The sequence below is a fragment of the Aegilops tauschii genome, chromosome 2, assembly GCF_002575655.3.
Source record: "Aegilops tauschii subsp. strangulata cultivar AL8/78 chromosome 2, Aet v6.0, whole genome shotgun sequence".
Taxonomy (NCBI): domain Eukaryota; kingdom Viridiplantae; phylum Streptophyta; class Magnoliopsida; order Poales; family Poaceae; genus Aegilops; species Aegilops tauschii.
Window position 1 is genome coordinate 180,777,405 of NC_053036.3, and position 13,786 is coordinate 180,791,190.

The window sequence follows — 13,786 nt, forward strand, 5'->3', positions numbered from 1 at the left end:
AGAGAGCAATGGAGGAGTCCTAGGCCTGTCGTTTCCCTAGGGCTCTGTGCAAGATCAGGTGACGGAATGTCCCTGGGATCAATAATTTTGTCCCTTGCCGGGTCTGGGTCTCCACTCTTGGATCATCCGATACAACTCCTTTTTTTTTTTGAAGCATATCCGATACAACTCCTACTACTACTGGTCTCCAACGATAGAGGAGGAGTTTCTTTCCTTTTTCTCCCGCAAAAAAAAAGAATCTCTAGGAAATAAAAAAATATGAGCAAAGGAAAGTTGTAAGTAGAGATTTCCAACTGGCAAAGAAATTCACCCTTTACCATAGTTTAAGATTCAAAATTTCAAAAAGTTGTAGTAAGGCAGAAGTAGGAAAGGAATTACCGGTCGGGTTTGGATCACAGCTAGCGAATGGGCCCAGCTTCCCCCGAACCATATTATAGGACTAGAAAATCTCGCCCTCCTCTCCACCCACCTCCCTCTCTCTCTCCTCGCAAGTTGCGATTCCCAAATCCCAATGCCACCTTGCAATTAACACCTCCTGCGGCGGCACACAGCCTGCCTCCACCCCCGCGCGCCCTGCCATCGCCCCCCCGGCCGGCGCCCATGACGTCATCGTCGTCGCACCACCACGACGCCTCCTCGGCCACCTCCACCCCCCGCGCCGGGGCCGGCAGCACCACCAGCAGCAACGGCAACGGCAACGGCGGCGGCGGCAGCCACCACCACCCGCCTCCTCCGCGTGCGCAGCCGCACGGGGCAGCGTGCGTGCGCCTCATGTGCAGCTTCGGCGGCCGCATCCTGCCGCGCCCGGGCGACCACCAGCTCCGCTACGTCGGCGGCGAGACCCGCATCGTCTCCGTCCCGCGCACCACCTCCCACGCCGTCCTCTTCGCCGCGCTCGCCAAGCTCGCCCCCGCGCTCTTCGTCCCCGGCGAGCCCACCCCGGCGCTCAGGTACCAGCTCCCGCACGACGACCTCGACGCGCTCATCTCCGTCTCCTCCGACGACGACGTCGACAACCTCATGGAGGAGCTCGACCGCGTCCACAGCCTCGCCGCCACCGCCATCAAGCCGCCCCGCCTGCGCCTCTTCCTCTTCGCCGCCTCGCCGGACCACCCCTCCGCGGGCGCGTTCGGCTCCGTGCTCTCCGGCGTCGGCGACGCCTCCTCCGACCAGTGGTTCGTCGACCAGCTCAACGCCCCGCCGCCCGGTTCCATCGAGCGCGGCCGATCCGAGGCCTCCTCGATCGTCTCGGAGGTCCCGGACTACCTCTTCGGCTTCGACACGACCTCCGAGGAGCCCAGCCCCGGCGCGGGTGCGCAGCCCAAGTCTGACGCGGAGGTGGCGCAAGGCGACGATGACGACGACGCGCCGGCTCCCGTGCTGGGCGCTCCTCTGGTGCCATACGTCCCGGAGAGCGCCCCGTGGCCGGCCCCGCCTCCACCGTACATGGCGCAGCCGGTGTACTACGTGCCTGTGCGCCCGGTCCACTACCTCAACGCGGCTGCGCACGGCGGCTACATGCCCGGGCCGGTTTACCACATTGTCGGTGGAGGGAGAAACGAAGGCCCGGGAGATCTCTACTCGTCTGGGGGCGTCGGTGGCGTCTACGGCGTCCCCCGCTCCATGCCGCCATTCCGTCAGGTGATGTACGCGCCGCCACCCGCCACGGAAGCCTACTCGGTGGAGGGGAAGCCGCCGGAAGGTGAGTCTCACTCCCCGTAGGCGCAAGGGGAGGAAGAGCCATGGCCGCATGGGCTGTTCCTGGAGCTGGTTGATTCTGATGATCGCTTATATCTGAGCTAAGATTTTTGCATTGCCGTGGTAAATGTTCACTGTTTCTGCTGGGGTTACTCTTGGTAGCTGTATAGATGAGGGAGGTGGAGGATGGATGGGTCATGGATATCACAATTTTCGTCGAGTGAAATAGATTCTTGAATTGTTATTATGTGAGTACATTTGGTGTGATTAGTACTAGCAAGTTTACTGTAATGTGGGATTGGATTCTCTTCATATATATTCTACTAGAAGATTTTTTATCTGCGAAACACAATGTTTCTGCATTTTGTATTCATATGCTTGATGCTGGATGTATCATGGTCCATGAATGTCCTATATATCTACTCGAGCTTTGATGCGAATGTTTGCGCATTTGTTCTCGTGAAAGCTTAATTTACTGAATTCGCTCTAGCTTTGTTCTTGTATGCCAGAAATTTTGATTGCTTGCTTTTGGTAACCCACATTGCTTCATTTCTTCATTTTTACGCTTGATGTTTATCCTGAACTGCTCCTTTCCTGGCATTAACATGTCTGGATTTTTTCGGATGAATTTTAACATATCCGGATGGTTCTCTACTTATTAGAATGGCATGTTGGCTTCGATCTTCGAGCAGAACTAGGGAGAAAGAATTAAAGTTCCATTGTTGACTTGATTCAAGAGGAAAGTGTCTGTTTCTGAACAGAGAAGCTATGCCAAATATACTTGAGAGAATAGCCTCTAGAGACAGTGGCTTGTATCAATTTCAGAACAGATCGACTCTGCATTGCCCTTTTGAACAATGCTGCAGATATGCCATCCTATCTCTGTAACTATTCAGATTGCTATTTAGGTTGTCTAGATTCAGGAGATGTGTGTTTAAGGTTTGATCAGCTATAGAAAGAGTCGTCTACATCGTAGTACCAGATTCCGAGTCCTCAAAATGTGATGCTATATGCAATGAAAAGGTTTCTCTTCTTCCATAGACTGTATACATATAACTGGATACAAGAAACAGGTGCATTTATAGCAGGAGTAGTCTTATGTAGCAGCGTTCTTAGGACTGGCAGGAGGCTTAACATATCACAGGAGTGAGCATTGCTGCCGGAGCTTGCGTCGCTTATTTCCACCACGGGTTGTCGCCGGTCCTGAAGTCGGTCTCCACCCACGGCACGAAGACGACCTTGCCGTCGTCGACGTCGGCGTGAACCAGGGCCAGCGACTGTTTCACAAGAGCAATGCAGATCAGGTCAGCTTGGTTCGGTTCAGTAAGCAAACAATGGATTCTTCAGAAAGGTTCGGTTGAGATAGGACTAGGAGGGCATCTTACCAGAGGTGCAGGCCCACGGACAACCTTGCCCTGGTTGTTGTACTGGGATCCATGGCAGGGGCAGAGGAACTTGTTCTCGGCGGCGTTCCACGGCACGACGCATCCAAGATGCGTGCACACGGCGTTGATCCCGTAGGTGGCAAGGGTCTTGTCGGACTCCACCACAAGGTAGGTAGGATCACCCTGCAACATCCACACCATCTCAGCAACTTACTCTGGGCCTGGGCTGATCCATCAGCTTCATCTCTGCTTGCATATAGCTTGTGAAGGCCTCAGAACGACCATGCATGGCCGTGTGAATCTGAAGATACGTACCTTGAGCCCCTGGGCCAGCGTGCGGTCGTTGGGGCCGTGCGTCTTGAGCCAGTCCTCGACGAGGATGTCGTTGCCGAGCTTGTCCTTGGCGGCGACCCCTCCGGCGTTGCTCCCGGAGCCGGCGGGGACGAGGAAGGAGCCGTAGGGGACGAGCATGCCGAAGGTGGGGAGCGAGATGGCGCCCAGCAGGAGCAGGTTCATCAGCTCCCTCTTGCTCATGTCCGGCACGCGGTCCGCGGAGATGCTGCCGGCCATGCAGGTGATGTTCCTCGGGATGCGCTCCCGGCCGAAGCCCAGGCCCTTGACGGGCTTGCACAGCGAGCTTGCACGGGTCCGGCAGAGCTGCGCGCCAACATGTTCTCAGCAAGCATAACGAACCCGGCTCTCTCGCACACCGAAATTACAGCGGCGGGAAGAAGAGAGGGATGGTTACCTGGGTAGGGTTGGAGGCGGTGGAGAGCGCGGTAGAGGCCATGGTGGCTGGCTGCTGCAGGGCGGGGAGGACGATCGAGCGAGCGAGCGAGCACTGCCTGTGTCCACCACAGGCTTGCAGATGAGGCGCGGGTTATATGTCCCTGCGGGAAGTGGAGAAGGGGCGGCCGATGATTGGTTGATGCGCAGCGAACCGGCTCCGAGAACCACATATTGCGTGCCTTGTGGGTGGCTAGGCTGCCACACGCCCCCGAGCAGACTTCACGGGGCCTTATCGGCACAGGGCAATGCCGATTTTACGAAACCAGAAGATGTAGTGGTGCTCGTCTCGAGTGCGCCGTTGCTATTTGCTAAGCTGGTTTGGACCAGGCTTGGTGACAGTGCATATGCCTTGCCTTCGTGACAGTACCTCGCATGCATGGTGACATGCCTAAAATCTGACGTTCACTACAAATAAGCATTGGTGATTAAGAAAAAGACCGGTTCCTTTTCACAGGCACATTGCATTGTATGTGCCGTTTACTACAAAGGTGAGTCGGTTCAGTTACGCTCCCTGAGATGCATAGCATGCTGCCGCACGAGATTTTGCTAGTAGTCACTCTTTAGTGATCTATAAACGCTCTTATATTTCTTCACAGGGGGAGTGGTATTTTCACAGGGGGAGTGGTATAGATAGAAGACTTCATAACAGTAGTGGATACTTTCAACAATACTGAGAAAGGCTCCCACTGGGACACAATAAATAACCAAATAATCGTCCCAGATGCCCAGTTTTCAGTTTCGATACAATCAACGATGCATTGGTCTCATCTAACTATATACGCCTGGCATTCATCTTTGTGGTGTCTTGGGAAACAATATAAATCATCCACAAGGGAAAGGGACCCATGATTCTGCTACTGTTGGTCGAGGAATGATTCCCGGAGGGCTGTTTACATGCTTGGGTCCACCAGATGTTGTAAACTCTACTGATTCTTCAACAAGCAGTTGTCTTAACAATATTGGAGACCAGGTTGAAATAGTGGTCTTAATGCACTGGTGCCCTAACAAACGCAACAAGCAACAAGATGCTTCGGTTTACTATGGAAATAGAAGGGCGACAAGCAGTCCAGTTCTTCCTACAAAGAAACAGCATACAGTGAGAACAATAATTACAGTTTAGCTATATACAGCATATACAAGTATATGTATCTGCAGCGACACTACATGCGCATCTTGCAGCCTACCTTAGAAATACCTCAATGGCCTGATGAACTCAGCAGATCTTTCAGCTCATCCGCAATTGCACGGTAGCAGAACATGTATTGTTGCTGAAAAGCAAATATATGCCAATACAACATCTAAATACACATAAAAAGCACTAAACTGTTCATGCAATAAACATAAATACCATTAGCACGTTCAGCAGTATTAGATGCAATGGTCAACCGGAACTGTGTATTGGAACTACTACCCGCAACTTATTCTGTACACATGTTACCAGGCTGTTCAGGGTATGCATGCCCAGTAATAAGATACTAAACCAGCTTCGTTCAGTTAAAGAGTTACACCAAGAAAGTACACTTTGAACAAAACTAACACTAAACTCCCTGCTATGGCAGGTGTCGCATGATCAAATTCAAGGATGAGGGAACGACAAAAGAAAAACTAATTTACCCTGTACTGTACCTTAACTAACAACTCTATGCGCAAGATGCCGATGAAGGCAAGTTAGGATTGCACAGCAGGCATTGTTTTGCCTTGAAATTGTAGATAATCACTTGCATTGTAACAAACGAAAAAGATTGCTGCTATTTCATTAACTATTTCGTAACATGAGAGAACATCTGTTAGCAAGGCCGTCTGATGTGCTTAAATTATGCTGGTACTGGGGTATATTCTTTTTAGATGAAAAAGATGATAGGAGTAAGAATGAAACAGAATGCACCTCAGTTTGAACCATTCCAGTTCGCTGGGACCTAGATTTTTTTACAGTTTCAACAAGATCATAAGAGCTTGTGTCTCCAAGGAGAATTCTCTCAATTGAACTATGGATGGTGATGTAAGCACCAGTTCTCCCAATTCCTGCACTGAAGAAAGAGACCAAAATAATGTTAAAAGAATAAAAAAATGAGCAAAGGGTAGCATAGAATTAAGCTGAAGCAAACCTGCAATGTGCAACTATAGGATGTTCTCTCGGAATGTGATGTAACCGTTTTTGAATTTGTCGCACAGCATCAGTGCTTGTTGGTACGCCATGGTCGGGCCAATCAGGATACTCTATATGGAGTACAGAATGAACCTTGCCTGACTACATCATGAAAAACAACGATCAGAAGATCTTTAACCATAAAATGTTTCTAGAAATACTGGTAAGTGCTAACAAATAAGCAACTTTTAAGATCTTAAATCTGAACATGGCAGAAATGAAGACCACTACAGCGCCATCCTATAAAAAACTTAACAGAAGCTTGAGCGTATATCTCCAAGTCAAATAACGAAATCAGTTAAATGGAGCAGCATGGCATAATGATCTAGAATGTCACCACATGCTTTTTCTATAACTACATTCAAACAATAAAACAAAGTTAAAAAAAAGTAAAAGTTGATGTACAGACTATACAGGAAATTATGAAGTGGCACGTCATGATGACATGATCACTGATTCACTATGCCAAAATAGAATAATAAATATGAACTGAACATGCTTATGTGCTATATATTGTTAAAGAACAACTCATCAAAACAACCTTAGGCCTTGTTTGGTTACAGTCTAAACCACGTCGAATGCCAGGGATCACACTAATCCACGTGGGCCGTCCTGGAGGGGAACTGTTACACGCGGATTATACTTACATTGTTTGGTTAATTCCACAGGGGCCAGAAGAATCACGTCCACCTCGTGGAACGAATCCACGGAGGCGCAAAAAAAAAAACTGGGAGGGACAATTTGTAGTCTGTAGTGGATTGAATCTGGGTCAACCAAATGGGGTAGTAGGGATGGGGATTGTGTTAGACAGGGATTGAGGGGATTGGGTGACAAGTGATGATTCCACTAGGGGATTATATCCCTAGTAACCAAACAAAGCCTTAAGGCTTTGTTCGGTTGAGGTGGATTTTACGGGGGCTGGCAGGGATTGAGGGGGATTAAATCCCCTACAATACAAAATCCCCTCCAATCGCCTTGGGGACAGGATTAACCGAACAAGGCCTAAAGGGTAAGAAACCCCAATAAGAACAAACATATGGAGGAATGATAAAGTTTCAAAACATGCTAAATGAGTCTGGATTATTTGCCCCTGGTGGCTGGCTATACCACCCCATGAATAACCATACAATTTCTGCCTCGAGATCTGTTCTACAACTATACTACCAGACCGCATCAGGTTGTCAGACTCAGAAGTGCTTACCATTATTGTTGCTAATCAACACAAAAGCACAGAACACAGACAGTCAAATGGTCAGGTTAGTTTATTGGTGGCTGGTTAGTAGGCAGGAAACATCGGCTGTGCCACCATACTGCCAGGTAAGCGTTTAATGACGCCGCTTGATCACTGATCACCTGTAAACATGCAGCTTTCCCAGAATGGGTACTGCATAAACGTGTGTTCTGTTAGTTTTAGAGAAAATAGGTGCTTGGCTTGGGTTTATAAAAAATAATAGAGTTGATGCTTTTATCAATTCTTCCTGTATTGCTGGTATGTCCTCGTGTCAGATTTGCTCGTGATGCTTTTATCAGTTCTTCCTGGGTTGCTGGTATAGTGGTATGTCCTTGTGTCAGCTTTGCTTGTATAATTTTTATTGGTCAAGTGCTGGTGATTTTTTTATATTGCTGTTTGAAAATGTGTAACCATTCTGACAACAGTATATACAGTGTTTTCATTAATGACTAATGTCAGAGACAACTGGGCACTAAATGATGCCTTAACATCTGGTTGATTAAACTATGACCACGAGCAAGAATGCAGCATGTGTGAATCTCTAAGTTTGAACCGACAGTGGATGAGATGGTGGTATAGCCCACAGGCAGTGCCCCCCAGGGGAGGGGGGGGGGATATATTATCCATACACCTATATGTCATAGATGATAAATAGATGATGTAACAGTTACCACACCATGGTTTACACTTGATGATGCTTAGGAACATTTAGTATATTAGTATATATATAGTACTTTTACAGACATATCCACCAGAGACATTAAAGATGCACATCACATTGTAGACATATATGTACATCACTTTCCTACAATAATATATATATATAATTTTGCCACATCATATGCCTTGTATTTACCATGGTCTGGTATACATTCAAAGGCAGTAGTATATAAGGAATACACAAGCAATATTGTGAAAAGAAATCAATCACAATTTATATAAAAAATCATAACACATAAACGTTAAATGGTTGCCTTGTTTCATTCTCATGATGATAGCATTACTTTTTGTGACAACTGACCTAACTGAGGTCTGTATCGATAGAGATATATGCTAGTACAAGCTAAGTTTAATCATTTAGATCCTCACAGCACAACAGGAAGGCGAATTCATCAGTAATAAGATATCATGGCACATGTCATCTACGATGTCTGATAAAACACAATAAAGTGATCATTGTCTGAAAGAATAATAAAAGGCATATCAAGTTTCTACGTAAATTTTGTGCCCCGTCATAAGAACTAAACCTACAGGAGAAACCTAAAAAGAGGAACTGAAACCTATGAATAAGAAAATTATACATCATCTAAGTTTTATTGTGATGCGAAAGAGAAACAATCCTTCAGAGAAATAATGAAACAAAGCATACATGGATGCCCTTAAATGTTTTAAATTTTTACCTCATTGCACTGCACCTCCACAGCACGCAGACAAAATTGATGCTTATCTCTTGTGTCCTTCCTAATCTTAACATTATACTTTCCATACGTCCCTTGACCATTTTGCAATGGAAGATACTCATCACACTGCAATTATTTCAAATATAATTTCAGAGGAAATACTGCTGCTTCAAAGTTAATCTATAGCACAGAGAAAGCCAATTGATATAGTTGGAAGAACGTCATCATTTCCTACTGTTTTCACAATGCAGTCACTAAGCAAAAGCTACTATGATCGATGCCGCAAAATATGACATCCATCAGGCATAATAAAAATATAAATGAAGAGGACTGCAGGAGCTTCAAAAATCCCCTAAAGATGTTTCAGTCAAAAGGGTCTATTGGCTATTTACAAGCCAACTGGTTTTCCATTTTTAGTTGCAACTTGCAAGCATTATGCTCACATTTTTTAGTGCATTCATGAATATTTGAATCCTCCCATATTTGAACCCTACATTCTTAAAAAAAAATAGTGTTTTAGCATAGCATCTATTGGTTTCTCCTGTAAGAACTGTAAATTTGCATTATGTGTTTCATCACATAATTTTCCAGCTTCCGCATCTTGTAGGGATGCTTCATGCTTAAGTTCTCATATGGCACAATGGCATAGTTTGCTAATGATGTAATGTTGTTACTTGTAATGCTTCGGTTTGACTTATTATATTGTCATGCCTCCCTGGGTCATATAAGTAAGCCAGATTGCACATGCAATTATACCAGCATGACTGGGTTTCATTTGCACATCAGATCAATTCAAAGATGTTAAACAGATTGTTTAATGTAAGCAATCACCTTAACACTGTCGAACTGTGTGAGCATAACAATCACAGGACACTGATTTTCACAAACCATTTCCCAAAAATCCTCAAATGTCCTGACTAGTGGTCCTTGGGTGGAAATAAATCTTGCAACACTGTTGTCCTCAGTAGCCTGCAAGTTTTACACCCCATCGTAAGCTCCTACCAATTATCTCAAACAACAATTAGAAAGCCAAAAGGAACATGCATACGATACAAACTTGACCTTTACAAAGCTTGCATTGATGTAATCATTGCCTGAAATTTGACTGGTTGCTGATGATTTTAGCCGTACCCTGGTATCATCAACTAGAGACAAGGAGTCAAATCTCAAATACTGCCAAATCCATAATGCTACTAGGAGGTCTTACTTGGTTTGCACCCCCAATGATCACCATAAATCCATGTACAAATACAGGAGGAAAATCTCACATGGTAAGACATCAATATAGCGGTTTTTCTCCCTATTGGCAGCATCACGAGCTACAGTGGACATTTTCATCATCTCCGGATGCATTGTTCTCATGCCCTGAAATGTCGCCAGCAGATATGAAAAATATATACTATGAATTTTCATGGTAGCTACAGTAATTGAATATCATGTATTGCCTGCAAAAAAATCAAACCATGAATGCAAGAATACAAGATGTAAACATTTGACTAGATATCTGCTTGAAAACAAGCCAAACATCAATTAGATAGAAATGAACTGCCATGCAAGAAAAATGTGTATATAAAGCCAGGTAACATGCTACAACTATATTGGAGAAATAGGGCATTGGTAGAATAATAAAAATTGTCTAAACAGATCTACTTCCATGTAGTGAGCCAGTGATATGAAGAGAGTAAGATTAAGTATAAAATTTAGAGATGGGAATAGAACCCTAGGGAATTTAACTTCTACAAATCAAACTCAATCCTGATAGGAGTAAGGATCTACAGCTTCTCAAGTTAATCCATCCTTATCCCACTCAAAATCTTGTATCACGGTGATGTTAACTAAGTAAATTCTGACAGGAGCAACTGGTACTGATGCATCAACATAAACATTTTTCTTGCATGGCCACAAATGTCACAAAGTGGGAAACCACATTTCAACATATATGGCATAAGATCCACAATGGTTTACGTAAAAGCAATCTGGGATCAGCACTTCATATAGGGAAACTAATACATAAACCATGTAAGGAAAGGCACATCCAGGGCCCAAGATATTTTCAGTTGTGCATCCATTGCTTTGGTTACAATTCTAGAATTTTGTAAGACATATACCTCTGTTAATGGAAAAGGAATAATTATTGGGTTATTTAACTGCATAATTGCACTTACTGGCACGAAAAGGCCATGTCAATTTATGAAAAAGACCAAAATCCCGGCATAACAAGGGCGCTCACTACCTACCCAAAGCAGTAACTCAGCCAGTAAGCCACGGCAACACGCTGTAGATGCTAAATTGCCGTATTTACCGACAAAGAGTGGGCAGTATTTGGCAGACATTTCAGAATCATTACGCAGACGGATTGGTAACTGGGGAAAAAACACAATCAAACCTGAAGCCGTTGGAACTCGTCGGACAAGGCATCCAGCTGCTTGCTCCTCCGCTCGAAATGCGCGAGCGCATCCTTGCATAGCTTGATCTGCTCGTGCGTCAACGCCAACGGTGGAGGGTCGGCCTCGATGTCGAAGGGGTCGAACGCGACCCCGGGGACCGGACCCCCGGAGTACTGAGCATCGGCATGCGTATGGCGGGAGCCGGATCCGGCGAGGCGGGCGACGGCCCTCGCCTTCTCGCGGAGGCCGCCGCCGCCGCGGGAGCTCGTCGCGTTCCCCGTGACTGCGAAGGCGGGCTCACGGCAGCGCTTGGAGAGGGACGCGGTCGCGGGGGCGGAGGGCGGAGGGCTGGTCGGGCTCGTTGCCGTGGTGAGGTTGACGAGGAAGGAAAATCGTGTGGTCGTTCAGCAGAGTTGTTTATTTGCACAAAAATGAAATTTATATTTATTTCCTCGAAATTTACACAGTCGAGTTCGAATGGAGCGGTTATTCGACTGTTTTATATGGATTTCCTTTTGCGAGGGACACAGGCTAGGCTGAGATCTCCTTGCAGGCAATTTTAGTCACTGAATGCAAACACACTTAGTATGTAAATGTGTGGACCGTTAGCTGACCTTATTATCTGTTGATTAATGAAATAACTAAAATTAATACTCTTTATAAAAAAAATCTTCTACGGATAGCTAGCCTTTTCAATTAACTAAAATTAATACTCTTCATAAAAAAATCTTCTACGGATAGCTAGCTTTTTCAATTTGGACCTGGTGCCACAAACGGTCAGAGGTTAACAACCTCCCTATCAAATGCCGACATGGATTGACAGAACTAAGCTACGGTTGTAAGTGCATCTAGTGCCACCCCTAATTGGTTTTGGAGTATTGACGACAAACGTGGTTGAGGGAATAATGTGTTTGTGAGAATTGCAGGATAACACAGGTAGAAGTCCCTTATTGATTCGGTTTACCTACCAGAGATGACCCCTAAAAATGTATGAAGACATTGAAGACAACGGTGGTTCGTGAAGACATTCACGTCAAGGACAATGACGTGTGAAGACATTCACTTGAAGACTATGGAGTGCGAACACATAGTTTCTTTCGTAGTTTTATTTTCTTCTTCCTTGAGTCATAGGAACCACCGAACTGTTAAGTGGGGTCCAAGTGAACAAAGTCAGAAAACTGAAGTGATGCTCAACCCAAAATCCTATGTCTTCGAGCGAAGACAATGAGAGCAAATCTCATCTAGAGTCGGATGAGTCAGCTTTGCTTGTAGCCCAAGTCAAGCTGCCGCGTGTGTTTGAAATCCGACCGTTGGACACGTGTCGGTTCCTTAGTGACCCAGGGTCATTTCGGACATATCATGTCGGGCTGTCTGCTGGCTATAAATAGCCCACCCCCTCCACCATAAATTGGTGGCTGCTCAGAGTAAGTGCACGGCTTTTGTCGTTTGGGAGCAACCCACCTCCGAAGCCTTTGAGAGAGAGAACCCTTGCGAGGACAAAGCCCAAAACACATAGAGCCAAAGAGTGTTAGGCATCACTGAAGTCTTTTCTGTCTGCGTGATCTGAAGACTTATCACACTTGAGGACTGTGTATCCTCCAGCCGGTTATGCGTCACGTTCTGAGGATCCAAGAGTCATTGTGGATCGCCGGTGAACGGAGTCTGTGAAGGTTTGTAAGTCTAACTTGAAGACTTACCAGAGTGATTGGGAGAGGACTGAGTGTCCTTAGATCAAGGGGAATAAGGTGAAGACGTGGTCTTCTGAGTTCAATCTCAGTCTCCTTAACCAGACGTACAATAGTCACAGCAATTGGAACTGGTCTACCAAGTTCTTGTCTTCACCAAACAACTGGTTCTATCCCCTATCTCCTTTACATTTCAGTTTGTCTTCGTGAAGTCATTGCTTGCATGCCTGATCTGTTTGACTTCATAGTGTGAAGACTTTCTTGTATTTGTCTTCATACTGTCCTCCTATTCCGATATGTTCTACCTAGCAGCTATGTGTCTTCGTGCTTTCATTGTAATGTTTACTTGACTATGGCATGTCTAGTGTAGAATATCTTCCGCTGTATATCGTATAGGTGTTGTTTAGTTGTCTGTCTTCAAAGATCTTGCATCTCTCGAAGACTTTCATAAAAATCACCTATTCACCCCCCCTCTAGTCGATAACTAGCTCTTTCAACTATGAACTCAAATCTTGAACAAAGATGAACTCCCGATAGCGGAGACCCCTTCAATTAATGGGGGATTTCTACTTTCGCTAGGAAAATAGGTTTACAATAGTTGGGGATAAAATGATTGATGCCCGACCTCACGCACGCAGGCGCTTATATGGCCGGTCACTCGCTAGCTGGAAAGAAGAAAGTGAGCAGCACTTTTAGAGTTATGCCTTGACTGGCGCTATCTGAAGAAAAGAACAGCAAACTGTAAAACAGGGCATCAATCCATCATGACCCTCCAACGCGAGCTCGTCGTTGTTCACCGTTGGATCGCCTTGACTAGGTCGAATCGGTACGCCGATACTGAAGCCGATAACTGAATCTCACGGACAGTGCTGCAACTAATCTTCAGGTAGCTGACAATGCTCCCCTCTGAGAACATACTTGTCCTCAAGTATAATTGGTATCAAAGCTAGGTGCTCCCTTGTTCTGCGTGATTCAGTTTAACCACCTGGAGTTTTAGCTATGTCGACTGCAGGGATAATCAAGGTCTTCACTGCGTGCCCTATCTTCGATGGCACCGATTACCCC

At 45.8% G+C, this 13,786-nt stretch overlaps 3 protein-coding genes across 4 annotated transcripts; 1 reads left to right on the plus strand and 2 right to left on the minus strand.

Annotated features, from left to right (window-relative positions):
• Positions 1-452: 452 nt before the first annotated feature.
• On the plus strand, positions 453-2,050 carry LOC109787174 (uncharacterized). Its single transcript, XM_020345731.4, has one exon. The coding sequence runs from the start codon at positions 601-603 to the stop codon at positions 1,720-1,722; it is 1,122 nt and encodes a 373-aa protein (XP_020201320.1). The 5' UTR covers positions 453-600; the 3' UTR covers positions 1,723-2,050.
• A 659-nt stretch (positions 2,051-2,709) lies between these two features.
• On the minus strand, positions 2,710-4,123 carry LOC109787183 (cytochrome b6-f complex iron-sulfur subunit, chloroplastic). Its single transcript, XM_020345741.3, has 4 exons — positions 3,832-4,123; positions 3,399-3,740; positions 3,084-3,266; positions 2,710-2,975 (listed from the first exon to the last, which is right to left on the minus strand). The coding sequence occupies exons 1-4, from the start codon at positions 3,871-3,873 to the stop codon at positions 2,874-2,876; spliced, it is 669 nt and encodes a 222-aa protein (XP_020201330.1). The 5' UTR covers positions 3,874-4,123; the 3' UTR covers positions 2,710-2,873.
• A 417-nt stretch (positions 4,124-4,540) lies between these two features.
• Positions 4,541-11,505, minus strand: LOC109787244 (protein-tyrosine-phosphatase PTP1). Of its 2 annotated transcripts, none has more exons than XM_020345802.4 (9): positions 11,036-11,505; positions 9,918-10,014; positions 9,712-9,794; positions 9,481-9,618; positions 8,650-8,775; positions 5,978-6,120; positions 5,758-5,899; positions 5,057-5,140; positions 4,541-4,948 (listed from the first exon to the last, which is right to left on the minus strand). In XM_020345802.4, the coding sequence occupies exons 2-8, from the start codon at positions 10,009-10,011 to the stop codon at positions 5,069-5,071; spliced, it is 798 nt and encodes a 265-aa protein (XP_020201391.4). In that variant the 5' UTR covers positions 10,012-10,014; positions 11,036-11,505; the 3' UTR covers positions 4,541-4,948; positions 5,057-5,068. The 2 variants fall into 2 exon arrangements, with proteins under 2 accessions (XP_020201391.4, XP_073364403.1); XM_073508302.1 differs by having other exon boundaries at positions 9,712-9,781; positions 11,036-11,438.
• Between the last annotated feature and the right edge of the window lie 2,281 nt (positions 11,506-13,786).